Raw genomic sequence first — 15356 nt, 5'->3', positions numbered from 1 at the left:
TTCCGCAATCGAACTGTCAATACTAGATTCAGAATCGGCATGCTCAGGAGTACCTATACTGAGATTTTGAACAAAATCTCAAATTGGTCTCGGCACTGAAAAATTTTGTAAGGGAGGACCCTTATGTGTTTTTTCAACCAAATATGATTTTCTCTCAGACTTGAAATTTGGTGGGATTAATTTCAGTAATTAAGTACATCTGGAAGAACTTAAAAATGCCCACCAATCACCTTGGAAACAAATAGTTGGTGAGTACTGAAATAAGCATTGAGAAAAATGCCGTTAAATATTCCAAGGGTCATAACGAGAAACCAATTTCCCCATTGACTTCCATTATATAATTGGAGATGCGTTTCCAAGGAAATTTTTTCGGTAAAAAGACGTAATTCAAGCACCTTTATGAATAAAAATAAATTATTTTTAACACATACATTGATTATTTTATGATATAATATGATAATAAATATACAAAACACTTGAAACTTTGAGGTTGTGTTCACGATCAGGATCGTTAGTAGCAAAGATTTGCAAAGCTTCCTCTACAAATGCAACCCTTTAGCCAAATGAATTGTTGTCAACTCAAGTGTGATGGGAAGTAACTTCTATACCGTCCTCTTCCTGTTCCAACAGCATCAGATCTTCATTAGACAGATCTTCCCTATGGGATTATAATACCTCAACCACATCATCTTGCATGACTTCTTCAAAGCCTACATTACTGTATTTGCAAGTGTCCCAATGTCTTGCTGAACTTTATTAATGGTCTCTGCTTGGGGAGAACCTTGAAAGTTGTTGATGCACTCTGGCCATATGTTCTTCCACACACCATGCATAGTTGAATGCTTAACTTCACCCCACGACTTGGCCATGTTCTCCACGGCATTCATGATGTTGAACTTTTTCTAAGTGTTCCTAATTGTTGGTTTATCCTCCCCATCAATTGCGGCGATGACCTGTTAAAATGTTCTTCTTAAATCAAAGGCCTTAAAGTTTGCTATCACACCTTGATCCATTGCCTGGACCAAGGCAGTGTGTTCTTGGGTATATATTCCACTCACATATTATCAGAAAGATCATTCAGGCTTGGTGCATTATCTAAGAGGAGCAAACCTTTGTTGGATATATTTTGCTTGTTACTGTACCTTTCAACAGCAGGGGCAAAATAGTTTGTGAACCAGTCTTGAAAAAGGCTAATGGTCACCCAAGCTTTCTTGTTTGAATGCCAAATCACTGGTAGTTTAGGCTTGGCATAGCCCTTAAAACCCCTTGGATTTTCAGAATGGTACATGAGTAGGGGCTTAATTTCATATCACCAGCAGCATTTCCTCCCAAAAGAAGGATTGAGGATTGTTAGACAATCTTTTAAAGCTTTAAAATCTTGTGCCGTCTTTTCTTCTTTGGAAATGAACGACCTAGCAGGCATGCGCTTACAAAAAAGTCCGGTTTCATCCACATTGTACACTTGTTCTGGTGTGTAGCCGCCTTCAACAATAATTTTCTTCAGTTCTTTCAGATATTTACGTGCAGCTTCTGTATCAGCACTGGCAGCTTCACCGACCATCTTAATGTTATGCAACTGAAGGCATTTCTTAAACCTTTCAAACCATCCTTTACTAGCCTAAAAAGGTTTTGCATCAGACTAGCACCTTGTTCTTTCTGCAAATCCTCATACAAACTTTTTGCTTTCTCCTGAATGATCATCGTGCTTAGCGGCACATTCTGTTTAGTTTGGTCTTCAATCCACAAATTCAGGAGTCTTTCCATATTAAGCATCACATCACTTCTATGAAAAAACAACGTACGGCCAGTTAAAGGAGTATGCGATTGAGCACTTAACCTAATTTTGCCTTTATTATCACGTATTGTGCACACTGTAGACGTAGCAAGCCCTAATGTTTTTGCAATCTGGCAAAGTTTTTCTCCCGCATCAAACCTCCGTAAAACATCAAGCTTAATGTCCAATGTAATTCCTTTACGGGATCTTTTTGCACCACTGCTCTCACTTGAACTTGATGGCAGCCTCTTTCCACAGTAATACAGTCCTGAATACAGAAGTAAGTAAGTGTCGCGAGACCAAGCGCAGAAGACCGCACGTGAGTTCAAACAGAGCAGGTTGGCGTGGTATGGGTGAGTGGCATCCCTTCTGTACAGTCTTGTAGCAACCACCAAGAAATCCACATGAAATAAATTTTATAATTTGTGATTTTATCTAATAGTACAGATATTGGAAAAAAATATGTATATATTATTTATACATGGGTACCCAATTTCCATAATGGCTAATTTTTTGTCCGTATCCCAGATATATGGGTCATAATTTACAAAATCAGTAAGAGCAAATTTCCATAACCTGGGTTGCCGTAACCCGGGGGATGCCTGTAGTAGCTAATAATAAAAAAGAAAGAAAAAAGTGTGTTACTCAGAAAAGTGCCGTGTTCCAATTGCTCACCTTGTTTGTTAGAACGAACAAGAGACATAATGACTGCCTCTTTCTCTCGTCCCTGAAAGCCATCAACCGACCGCACTTCCACGCCAGGGTGATCAGTTCGAAGAAGGCTGCGCACCAGTTCAACCTGTGAAAACATTACACATAGTAAAGCAATGGATATTTGAAAGTACAGTACAGTATAAAGATGAAAAAGGGCCAAATTATATCAAGAATTTTTTTCTTATTAAAATAAACATCCCACAGTTTAAGTCATTTCAACATATGTACTGTATTCTGAAATATACTCAAATGTAAATCCTGCATCTGAATGTACCTGTACTCAATCCTTTTATCTTATTTTTGGCCTTACCTCGACTCAATTCAGTCAATTACATTCCTTAGCAATACAAATAACTTTATTAAATACTTCATTAAACACTAAATTATTTGTAATTTCATAAGGTTTAAGTACTGTACTCCATCTCATGGTCACCCTATTAGTATCCAGCCTACCCACCATCACAATCAATAGTACACTGTCTATCTGCCCTCTTAAATGACGGTATCCAATTTACACACTCAACCTACCAGTGTCCAGTCCAAACACCCTCTTAAGCATTAGTGTCTACAGTAATTAATCCACCATCATAAATATTCGACACCAAAATTGGTCAACCAAATTAACTTCATTAACCCGTCTATCCTGTTCTTAAGTACAGTACCATGTACTGTATTAGTATTCAGTCTATGTGGTTCCTACATTAACGAGCAGAATGGACGAGTTGACGGTTCTGGGTAAACACAAGAGATACACTCTGCCACGTTCGTAAAGTGATACGGTATAAATAATTTGTGTTAAAAGTTTAAAGTCCTGCAATAATAGTCGAGATAAGTTTATTTCTCTAGAAACAGGACCGCCATTTGCAATGACGTCACTAGTTTCAGACTCACAGCTGCAGTGGTAGGTAGTAGAAAGGACAGCCTCTTCAGTCCCCAAATGCCACGTTCAGGTAAGTTTTTTTTTTTTTTTCATGGTCTAAGTGGTGGATATTTCGTAAGTGAAGAAATGTGCCGTGAAGAGCAGCTTCAAACATAGGTTGGATATATGAGCGATAGGGGTTGGTGTAAATGGGACTGCCCAGTATGAGCCAATAGGCCCGCTGCAGTTTCCTCCATTCTTATGTTCTTTTGGATAAAAAAACACCCATGTTCACACCAGCTAAGCTGTTTTGTACTCTTACCTGGTAGACTTTGTCTTTTTTTTTTTCAGTGCATTTACAGAGTATATCAATACTAGATGGAGATACGAGTAAATTTAGAAGTGATGACATTGTCTGGACTTTGTTTTGATAATGCCAAATGCTAGCTAAACATGAAAACATAATGCTGTTATTGTTTTGATGATTCACTAATAAACCACTGGGATATATCATACAGTAATTTATATTAATTAATAGGTAAAATTTTACTTTAACTACCATAAGTATTTGGATGCTTAGATTTGAGTTAGGTTATACAGCTCCTCTCCGGCTTACGACCTACTTGGCTTACGTCCACCCTCACTTACGACCTGCCTCAGTCGTACCAAAATTTGGTCAAATTACGTATTTTCGAGTCCCAAAGTCAGTACACAGACAAAATTTTCATCTGTAATTCACTTTAAAATGGCTGGCAAGCTTAAAAGTGAGTGTTTTGTGGTGCTGATAAGAAAAAGAGACCCCCATTTTAGATTTTCTATGTGTTATTTAAGCATTTTCGACTTACGACCACTTCGGCTTACGACCTGGATGTCGGTCCCTAACCCTGTCGTAAGTCGGGGAGCAGCTGTATTGGGTAAATTTTAACTTTTGGTCATTCCTGTATTTAGACATGCAGATGATGTTTTTTCTGGTGGTTTGCGATGTGTTATGAACGATTTGGACCTTCATTTCTTTCGGAAATCACTAGTTTTAAGTTACTCCCCCCACTTACCAATGTATGTTAACCCTTAGGCCCCGGGTGACGTTCCAGAATGTCTGCCTATTCTCACCATTTTTTTAAGTTGATTTTTTCTCGATTTATCCCTGCACAGAGGGGAGGGGAGGAGGACTGCCAGGGGCTTAAGGGTTAAGCTAACCTTATAACTAATCATACCTTAACCTATGATCTGTATTTTCTTATGCGATCAAAAAATGTTTTGCAACAGAAATCCTGTAGAGATAAAATGACTTATTGTTTAAAGTACTTAATCCCATAGTTAAATTCGTAAGGTTCCCCAGATGACCAAAACCCAAATAATACCAATATTTTTGGAATGTTTATACCAAGAAATTTGATGTATGGGCAGCTAATATCCATTGAATTAATTTAGGTAATTAGTGGTATTTATATATGTATAATAGTATTACTGTGTTGCACAGTAAAGCCTAATTAATTATCTAGTAATATTTATTTACAGAGCTGATCAGCTGAGAAGGTTGGACAACTACAGCTGGCTGCCTCTCGCCCAAACCAGTGACGTCACAACCAATCACAGAGCTTTTCACAGTCACGTGACCTTTTAGCAACTTTAACCCTTATTTTTTACACTTTTTGGCTTAATTTATTTTAAAATATCATTACCATAGTGAATTTAAGGGCTTTCTTTACTCATTGACCCACCATCTTACGAAAAATTTCCGACCGTCAACTCGTCCATTAGTTCCACAGTCACTCGTTAACTGAATCTATTATTTCAATGGGATATTAGGTAATTGGTTCCAACTCACAGAATTCCCTTTAAATTAATTTATAAGTACATACAAAGTATTGTATACCAGCAATAGAATTAACCAAACATTAAATATAAACAAAATACAGTACTGTACAGTATCTGTACAATAATAAATAAAAAACAATAAAATATTTTAACACTTACTTTGAGGTGTGTATGTAGAATGTTGATGGTTGCGTTGGAAGGTGGAGGAGGAGGAAGATGAAGGGAAGTGGGAGTGGAGGAGGAGGAGAAGGGAGAAGAGAAGCATTATAATGCTTCTTTGAAGGTAAATCACCTTCCATAATCATGTCAGAAACCTCTGGAGTGACAGATTCTCTCACATGAAAATCCTCTGTCTTCCTCTCCATAAAGGATTATGGAGAGGAAGACCGAGGGAATCATCTTTCTCATGCTGCCTTTTAGAAAAACAATGCTAAACAAAGAACCAATTGGCGGACGAGTCGATCAGCTGATTTGCGCACCAAAACGTGTTTCTCTTAAGGGTGTCGTTAATAGAACTGAAAGTCCTTATCGGAGGTAACTCGTGAACTGAAATCTCGTGGATTAAACCGTTTGCTAATGGAGGGTCCATGTACATTCTCTTAATGGAGGGGTGTGTGGCTTAATGGAGGGATCTGTAGCTTCAATGAAGAGATCTGTGTCTTAAGGGAGAGATCTGGGGTTTATTGAAGGATCTGTGGTTTAATGGAAGATCTGTGGTTTAATGGAGGATCTGTGGTTTAATGGAGGATCTGTGGTTTAATGGAGGATCTGTGGTTTAATGGAAGGGATCTGTGGTTTAATGGGGAGATCTGTGGTTTAATGGAAGATCTGTGGTTTAATGGAGGATTTGTGGTTTAATGGAGAGATCTGTGGTTCAATGGAAGATCTGTGGTTTAATGGAGGATCTGTGGTTTAATGGAGAGATCTGTGGTTTAATGGAGGATCTGTGGTTTAATGGAGGATCTATGGTTTAATGGAGGATCTGTGGTTTAATGGAAGGGATCTGTGGTTTAAAGGAAGGGATCTGTGGTTTAATGGGGAGATCTGTGGTTTAATGGAAGATCTGTCTGTGGTTTAATGGAGAGATCTGTGGTTTAATGGAAGATCTGTGGTTTAATGGAGGATCTGTGGTTTAATGGAGAGATCTGTGGTTTAATGGAAGGGATCTGTGGTTTAAAGGAAGGGATCTGTGGTTTAATGGGGAGATCTGTGGTTTAATGGAAGATCTGTGGTTTAATGGAGGATCTGTGGTTTAATGGAGAGATCTGTGGTTTAATGGAAGGGATCTGTGGTTTAAAGGAAGGGATCTGTGGTTTAATGGGGAGATCTGTGGTTTAATGGAGAGGTCTGTGGTTTAATGGGGAGATCTGTGGTTTAATGGAGAGGTGTGGTTTAATGGAGAGATGTGTGGTTTAATGGAGATATCTGTGGTTTAATGGAGAGATCTGTGGTTTAATGGAAGAGATTTGTGGTTCAAAGGAAAGGATCTGTGGTTTAATGGAGATCTGTGGTTTAATGGAGATCTGTGGTTTAATGGAGAGATCTATGGTTTAATGGAGGATCTATGGTTTAATGGAGGATCTGTGGTTTAATGGGGATCTGTGAATGGGAGGGATCTGTGGTTTAATGGGAGGGATCTGTGGTTTAAAGGAGAGATCTGTGGTTTAATGGAGGGATCTGTGGTTTAATGGAGGATCTGTGGTTTAATGGAGGGATCTGTGGTTTAATGGAATGGAGATCTGTGGTTTAATGGAGGGATCTGTGGTTTAATGGAGAGATCTATGGTTTAATGGAGGATCTATGGTTTAATGGAGGGATCTGTGGTTTAATGGAGGGATCTGTGGTTTAATGGGAGGGATCTGTGGTTTAATGGGAGGGATCTGCGGTTTAAAGGAGAGATCTGTGGTTTAATGGAGATCTGTGGTTTAGTGGGGGGATCTGCAGTATAATGGAGAGATCTATGGTTTAATGGAGGATCTGTGGTTTAATGGAGAGATCTATGGTATAATAGAATGATCTGTGGTGGTGTAATGGAGGGGTGTGTGGCTTAACAAAGGGATCAAAATTTTACCTGTAAGTTGTATGGGGTGATGACGGCAATATCATTCTCAGGTACACCTGCAGATATAAGAGTTTTAACCTGGTGGCTGGCTATGATGGCTTCACTCCTGTTCCCTTTACTCTGGTCATCCGAAGTGTCCAACTCCCAGCACTCACAACCAGCTGTGTCAATCAGTACCAAAGCACTTTCTGAAAAACAAGGATATTATAATTAGAGCCTGTACATAGTTCCCTTGGTTTTTGATGGTCAATTCCAAGTTGGCATTTGTAATGACTTATTACTTAACAGTTTGCTCGGAAGTTGAAAAAATAAATAAAAATTTAGCATTAAAAAAAAAAAAAGACGGCTGTATTCCATTACATTAAGCATAAAATATTGAGCAAAATGAGACCAAAATTGTCCACCAAACTAGCAACAGTCAAGACCCAAATAATTACCCACTATTGTTATTATAATTATAATTATAATAATAATAATAACAACAATAATAATAATAATAATAATAATAATAATAATAATAATAATAATAATAATAATAATAATAAATACACAAATAATAATTCGTGTATAAACGAATGCTGGTGTGTTATGAACATAGATATTTTCACTATGAGCCGTGAGTAGGGCTCCCACTTTTGGGGGAAAAGTTCCTAGATCGGGAAATTTGAGTAGATTTAAGGAAAAATCTACGGAAATGGTAAATTTGGGGAAATTGCCGATAAATGTCATTATTATGAAAAGACCTATGCTTATTAATCCAAAGACTACATTAGTTTCCTTAAGAAAAAATATAAATAATTCCTATACAGTGGTGAGTGAAATGGTCTACACTCAAAGATTGCATTTTCATTCTTGTATAATAAATATATACAAAATAGAAACTAGGTTAACAGTGCTGAAAGGACCTATGCTTATTATTCCAAAAACTACAATTCCATTAAGTTTAACAGTGGTTAGTGAATTATATACTTATTACAAAAGAAGGTGTTTTTCATAATACAGGTTTAAGACTTCATTCGAGCCATTTTTCCAAAACAGAACAGTTCTCCATTGTAAGTAACTTACTAATTTTCTGCCTGTTAGTGCGTATATCAGAGAGAGAGAGAGAGAGAGAGAGAGAGAGAGAGAGAGAGAGAGAGAGAGAGAGAGAGAGAGATTTTTTGCATATAGGTTTATAAAAATTACATACAAATATAATATAATGCATAATTATAATAATTAAATTACGATAATTTTTTTTTTGGGGGGGGTGATCTCGTTAGTCTGTGGAATTCAAGGCTATGCTTTGTGGGAGCCCTGGCCGTGAGGCGCCAGGCATCCTATACCGTCTGGGGGTTGAGAATTAAAATGAGAAGGTAGATCATAAATAGAATTGCCAGTAGCAATATTAAGGACATCAGCAGTACTGTTGTACCATTATCTTAAGTATCAATGACAGCATTAGTGTCTTATAGTGATAGCAGGATGGCCTTAACATAAAAATCTACAGCAATGACAGTGTAAACTACCAACAACAGATACAACAAGAGCAGTACCATAAACAGTATAAGCAGCATCAGTAACAACAGTAATAAAAATACAATCTTCAGTATCAGTGACATCGAAAACCACACCAGGACGCGGTAACAGCCTCTTGAATAACAACTTAAGACGGGAAGCTTATATACCAGTTTTGTCATGTCCTCATTTAACCAGGGTGTTGTCATTCACCATTAGACTCGCCTGTAAGTACATGCAGCAGAACTTCACATTATTTACAACCTCTACCACGACCAGTACACCATCACCAAGGCGGGGTCTGGCGTAAGCTCTCCTTGCACTTGGTGCGGGAATGCATAATAGGAAAGGAAAAAAAAATGAAGCATTCCCCAAGGTAGGCAAGATTACCCGCCCCACCGGCAAGACCACATAGTATTCATGAACTGCCAACGACGTCCTGGAGCAACAGTCATCCTCATTATTCTAAAAGGTGTTCTTGCAAGGCAAAGAAAACTCACATAGAAGAAGCCAGACATAAAACTATATTAACGGTACTTCAACCACCTCCTATTTCATAACCAAACACCCTAATGCTAACCTAGCCTTACATATCAATATAATCTAACCTAAATCCCCATTTATCGTTAACGTGTTTAGTCATCAGATGAAAGAAGAAGGGGGTTCCTAATCTTTACGAGATCCCAAAATAGAATCGACAATAAAAAAAATACCACCCAAAAATAACTACGGAAACCACTTTTCAGTTTTACCAGACTTAATACTTGTCACATTAATGTTAATTATTACATCCGGCACGTACCAACGATGTGCAAAATCTCATAGAAATATAGGCAGTGAGGATTCAAAGTAGTTTATTCGTGTAACTATCCACTTAGTCGTGAGGTTCTCCAAGGTAAAACTACATTCTACACATACAAAGACAGGTTCTACCAACGGGAAAGCCGATAAGGGATAGGTGTGGTAGGAGAGGGTAGGAGGCGATTTAAGCCATCAAGGATTCTCATGCTCCGACGAGTTCTTAGCTGAGTACGCGTATGGTAACAATAACGATCATGCGTCATCATTTACAACAATACCAAAAATTAGTAACTGACCATACGTTTAAATTTTATTAACTTCAAAAGTACAGTATTTTAAACAATGTTGCCCTAGAAAATATATATTCAATATAAAGAAAGAAATAAGTAAAAATATGAACATTAGTTTCACAGCTCACTAGAGGCCTCAACTATGTACGGAAATACAACTCTCAAGTTTGGCAGAGGTTAACGACTATAATTATGAGTTACCAACCTGCCGTACATAATAATACGTAGATAATAATAATGAACATCCTGCCACCGGTATCCTCAAGGAGGAATTCTATCCCAATGAAAAGGTGAAGGATATAAACCAAATGATAGCGAAGGTCAACAACACCTCACTATAGGACACACTATATCATGTGAATTAATTGTATAGAAATAGATAATTAAACGAGGCTCAAATTTTATATATTTTTAAGAAAGTTTGTATTTTACCCTCTTCCATCAAATCGAATATGCACTATATAAATATAAACATGAATCCAGGATGAAAATTAGATAATGGCCACGTAACCACACACAAAAAACGTGGACCAGTCGGGGAGACTGCAATGGCACAGCGCGCAAGTGAGTCCAGTTGTTTGTTGGTGAGGTTCACCACGTGGTGTGCCCAGTGCGTGTGTCAGCGTGCCTACAGGACACACCTCCTTGTAGCCTCCTCAGTCCACCTATTCACGAAGCCTTCTACAGGTTAGATCTTTACAATATACTTAAGTGAACATCATTAATAAGGATTTTTTCTACCTTACACCAGGACCCCTTATTAAACCTTGTCTTCACGTGATCTACTTACACCACCTACCAGGAAACATTCATACCGGGGCCACAAACTAAACTTTTCTGATACATATATCTTCTCCCTAACCACAACCCATATGAGTTAACTCCCTCACGCAACGTTAAGTGTAGTGGCGCCATCTACTGTACCTCTGTAAAGTTACTTCTCCAACTCCCTCCCTCACTGCCAGAACAAATTGTACACCTCTTTTAGTCCCCCATCACAACACCTCAGTGAAGATTGTCGGTGGACACGTCCTTCATGGTAGTAGACAGGTGTATAACAAGAGTGCCTTCATGGTAGTAGACAGGTGTATAACAAGAGTGCCTTCATGGTAGTAGACAGGTGTATAACAAGAGTGCCTTCATGGTAGTAGACAGGTGTATAACAAGAGTGCCTTCATGGTAGTAGACAGGTGTATAACAAGAGTGCCTTCATGGTAGTAGACAGGTGTATAACAAGAGTGCCTTCATGGTAGTAGACAGGTGTATAACAAGAGTGCCTTCATGGTAGTAGACGGGTGTATAACAAGTGCCTTCATGGTAGTAGACAGGTCTATAACAAGAGTGCCTTCATGACAGGTCTATAACAAGGCATATATTGTTAATGAACAGGTGTATAACAAGAGTGCCTTCATGGTAGTAGACAGGTCTATAACAAGAGTGCCTTCATGACAGGTGTTTAACAAGAGTTACCTTCATGGTAGTAGACAGGTGTTATAACAAAGTGCCTTCATGGTAGTAGACGGAGTTATTATAACAAGAGTGCCTTCATGGTAGTAGACAGATTGGCCTTAACAAGAGTGCCTTCCATGGTAGTAGACAGGTCTATAACAAGGTGCCTTCATGACCTTGGGTGGTGTTTAACAAGAGTGCCTTCATGGTAGTAGACAGGTGTATAACAGGGAGTGCCTTCCTTGGTAGTAGACAGGTCTATAACAAGGGGTGCCAGCTTCATGGTAGTAGACGGTGTATAACAAAGTGCCTTCATGGTATTGGTGAGTGTATAACAAGGAGTGCCTTCATGGTAGTAGACAGATTATAGCAGGAAATGCCTTCATGGTAGTAGACAGGTCTATAACAAGAGTGCCTTCATTGTAGCGACAGGTGTATAACAAGATGATGCCTTCATGGTAGTGAACTTAGATTATTATAACAAGAGTTAACGCTTCATGGTGGTGAACAGGTCTATAACAAGAGTGCCTTCATGTGGTAGTAGACAGGTGTATAACAAGAGTGCCTTCATGGTAGTAGACAGGTGTATAACAAGAGTGCCTTCATGGTAGTAGACAGGTCTATAACAAGAGTGCCTTCATGGTAGTAGACAGGTGTATAACAAGAGTGCCTTCATGGTAGTAGACAGGTCTATAACAAGAGTGCCTTCATGACAGGTGTTTAACAAGAGTGCCTTCATTGTAGCAGACAGGTGTATAACAAGTGCCTTCATGGTAGTAGACAGGTGTATAACAAGAATGCCTTCATGGGAGTAGACAGGTGTATAACAAGAGTGCCTTCATGGTAGTAGACAGGTGTTTAACAAGAGTGCCTTCATGGTAGTAGACAGGTGTATAACAAGAGTGCCTTCATGGTAGTAGACAGGTGTATAACAAGAGTGCCTTCATGGTAGTAGACAGGTCTATAACAAGAGTGCCTTCATGACAGGTGTTTAACAAGAGTGCCTTCATTGTAGCAGACAGGTGTATAACAAGTGCCTTCATGGTAGTAGACAGAAAGGCAGACAGAGAAGAGGAACTTCATATGTGTAGACAGCCAGACAGACAAGATGAACTTAATGTTTAGAGAAACAGACAAACACAAGACGTTAATAAAAAGCACAATTACTTTCCACAACTTGCAAGAAGATATTTTATAACACGTAACTTTTTGGAGCAATCTTATTTATTTTTCTTCACCTGTTTTTCTTTAACCCCCACGATGCCAGTGGGGGTCTATTAGCTTATTCTACTAAATATATGTCTGTCTGCTAGTCCGTCAGCAACTTTCCCTTACCACTCAAAACTCATAACACACGAGGTTAGAGGCCAGTGAGCCAAAACCAGATATCAGGGTTTTTTATCCTAGTTCAACATGAATGGCTGCGTGGTGGACACACCGGTTGGGGGATGTACTACAGTACGATACAGTTTGTGTGGCCAGGCGATGATTTGTGTGGCGAGGCGATACAGTTTGTTATGGCCAGGCGATACAGTTTGTTCCTGACCTCACTGTGGAATGTTTGTGTTTATCCCCCGTGAGGGATTTATTTTTCCGAGTGCGGGTATTCCCTTTGACCACTGCTAAATAAAAACATTAAAACTATGGTGAAATTGTGAATAAATAAATAAATAAATAATTATGTATTAGTCATATTTATCAGTTCATTAAATTATATAGGTCTGTGGTGAGGTGTTTAAGGAGTGTTGACAGGTACCGGGTGATGAAAATGACTCTTGGCAGGCAAAAATTTTGTCTCGTAAAATGTTTAATAAAATATGCCTGTGTTGTTTTATTGATTCATACACTTATGTATGTATTGAGAGAGAGAGAGAGAGAGAGAGAGAGAGAGAGAGATCATAACATCATCTTCAACGCATTTGCCTGCCTGAGGTATCTTAGTCTCTGGCCTCGTCTCGCTTCGGGGCGACAAGAAGACGACCACCTCCACAAACCCTTGTTAAAGTGGGGCTAAATCAACTGTCCTTTTTAGCGCCCTTGTCTACCCAGGAAAGGGGGGGAGGAAGGAGAGGGAATGAAGTGAGGAGAGAGAGATGGAGTGGAGTATGAGGTGGGGGAGGGAAGTAAACGAGGAGAGATGGAGCATGAGAAGTGGGGAGGGAGTAAACGAGGAGAAAAGATGAGGTATGGGAAGAGGGGGGATAGAAGAAGAAACAGATGAAAAGATGTCACTATGTAGTCCTGAGTCATACCACAACCCACCACCATAACTATGCAGGGTACGACCACCACCTCTCACATCATCACCACTGGTGGTCAAACAGGTATAACGAGATTAAGACGGACCCACCAGGGCAACTTCCTCTTGGTGGTGTAATACAGTATTCAAGATGACAAACTCGTTCAGGCGTGGGATTATCGTAGTGTAGTGCGATATAATTATACTGGATTAATTAAAAGGATAATACATTAAATGAGGTGAAACAGCATGAGTGTGTGTGGAATAGAACTATACTTATGGCATATATATTGCCAACGTTTTGTAATCACTTTGTGTATACAAGGTAAAACTGTATAAATGACGTCATATACCAACGGGCCTTTAAACAAATGATGGTTGAACTATTGTTTTGCAACTGCTCACTCGTAACTTAATAATGCAGTAAATTATTGGCTTCAAAACAGCCACGAACAGTTCTAGTAGTGGTGGCCAGTACAGTAGGTCAGGGAATTAGACTGTCCACAGACGCCACCATAAAAAAATGTTTTAAGATGTGACAATAAGAAACTGGACCACGAGCGAAAGGCAAGACTCAAGGCCAACACCAAACCTTCATTTGTATGTTTAAACTACACAATCGCCTTTATCAAATAACCATTACGAGACTCGATTTTTCTTAAACAGAAAATTATCAACTCTATACAGTAAGTTCAGGACCAGCAAACAAGTTTAAGATTCCTCGAGCGGTCCAATGGAGGGTCTTGACCAGCGTAAACTCCACTAAAGGAGGAGGGACGGGTAGCAACAGGATTCCAGTTGAGTAAAACGGCGTAGCTATCAGTGCAACAACAGGTCACAGCATCATCATTTGTGGATAATAATTAATAACAAATAAAATAGTTATAATATATTAACGAGGGATTGATGGTGTTACAAGTGCTCGATGTTCACCACAGTTCAAGTCAGTTAACAGCTTTCAATGAGCTGTAATAGTACACCAATATTAACTGATGCTGACCAATTTTATGTATGAGAGAATTTGTCATATGATAACTTACATTATTTATCTCAAAAAATTTTATATAAAATAACTGTGTACAGGAATATATAAAACACGAAATAAAAGAATACCAGATAGAATCCCTCTTAAGACCGGTTCATGTTGCTTCAATAATACAATTAATAACGACTCAGTATTAGGGCCATTTACTATGTTTCCAGAAATTACACAATACGTTTTCCAATTGTTAAAACGAACTGGAGAAAATAAACTCTTAGAATGCCTCACACCACCGTAAAGGGATCATACACTTAACAAATACGCCAAACATATTAAGAAATTAGCGGCATAATACATGTGTGACCAATATAAGAGTGGTGACAACACTCCCGGCACAACACACATCACACTCACAGGTCTGCCTGTCAGCAACAATACTCTTAGTACATCATATAATGTACAAAAACTGATTTTTTGTGTGTGTGTGTAAAATTTATGGTTTGTGTATTACGGTAGGTCTTGACACCGCCTCGGGTTCTATGGAGACATGCTGCTCCCTCCCCCACCATCAGTAACTGGGAATACTAACCCTTGTTATGCCGCCGCCGCCAAAAGCTTGAAATAATAGAATCGCCCCTTCACGTGTACTGTAATAGTAAAAATAGTCAATAGGTACCAATAGTATAATAAAAGGTGGTACAATAACAATGGTGCCCCTCGTCTAACAAGGATGGCCGGCCCAAGGGCCAGCTAGGCGTGAATTTGTTTAAGGTGTAGAAGCTGTCACCAACACAACAACCACACCCTAAGTTAACGAGTTGCATGACCCAGTGTAAAGGAATAGTCCGAGAAGACCAGACAACATGTTCTT

The 15356-nt window shown here is 38.9% G+C and overlaps 2 protein-coding genes across 3 annotated transcripts in view; one reads left to right on the top strand and one right to left on the bottom strand.

The window, feature by feature from the left end:
• LOC121867977 (DNA-binding protein SMUBP-2-like) overlaps positions 1-15356 on the bottom strand; it is a 76034-nt gene that overhangs the window by 13182 nt on the left and 47496 nt on the right. For both annotated transcript variants that reach the window (XM_042368152.1, XM_042368153.1), the window contains exons 12-13: positions 7237-7415; positions 2450-2573 (exon numbers count right to left, since the gene is read on the bottom strand). In XM_042368152.1, coding sequence (XP_042224086.1) covers positions 2450-2573; positions 7237-7415 — 303 coding nt within the window. The remainder of the gene's footprint in view (positions 1-2449; positions 2574-7236; positions 7416-15356) is intronic.
• LOC121867978 (alkaline phosphatase-like) overlaps positions 10379-15356 on the top strand; it is a 31199-nt gene continuing 26221 nt past the window's right edge. Inside the window, exon 1 of the mRNA XM_042368154.1 lies at positions 10379-10502. The gene's annotated coding sequence lies outside the window, so the exon portion shown is untranslated. The remainder of the gene's footprint in view (positions 10503-15356) is intronic.

The sequence above is a fragment of the Homarus americanus genome, unplaced genomic scaffold, assembly GCF_018991925.1.
Source record: "Homarus americanus isolate GMGI-L3 unplaced genomic scaffold, GMGI_Hamer_2.0 scaffold37032, whole genome shotgun sequence".
NCBI classification, from domain to species: Eukaryota; Metazoa; Arthropoda; class Malacostraca; order Decapoda; family Nephropidae; genus Homarus; species Homarus americanus.
This window is presented reverse-complemented; position numbering and strand designations above follow the sequence as displayed.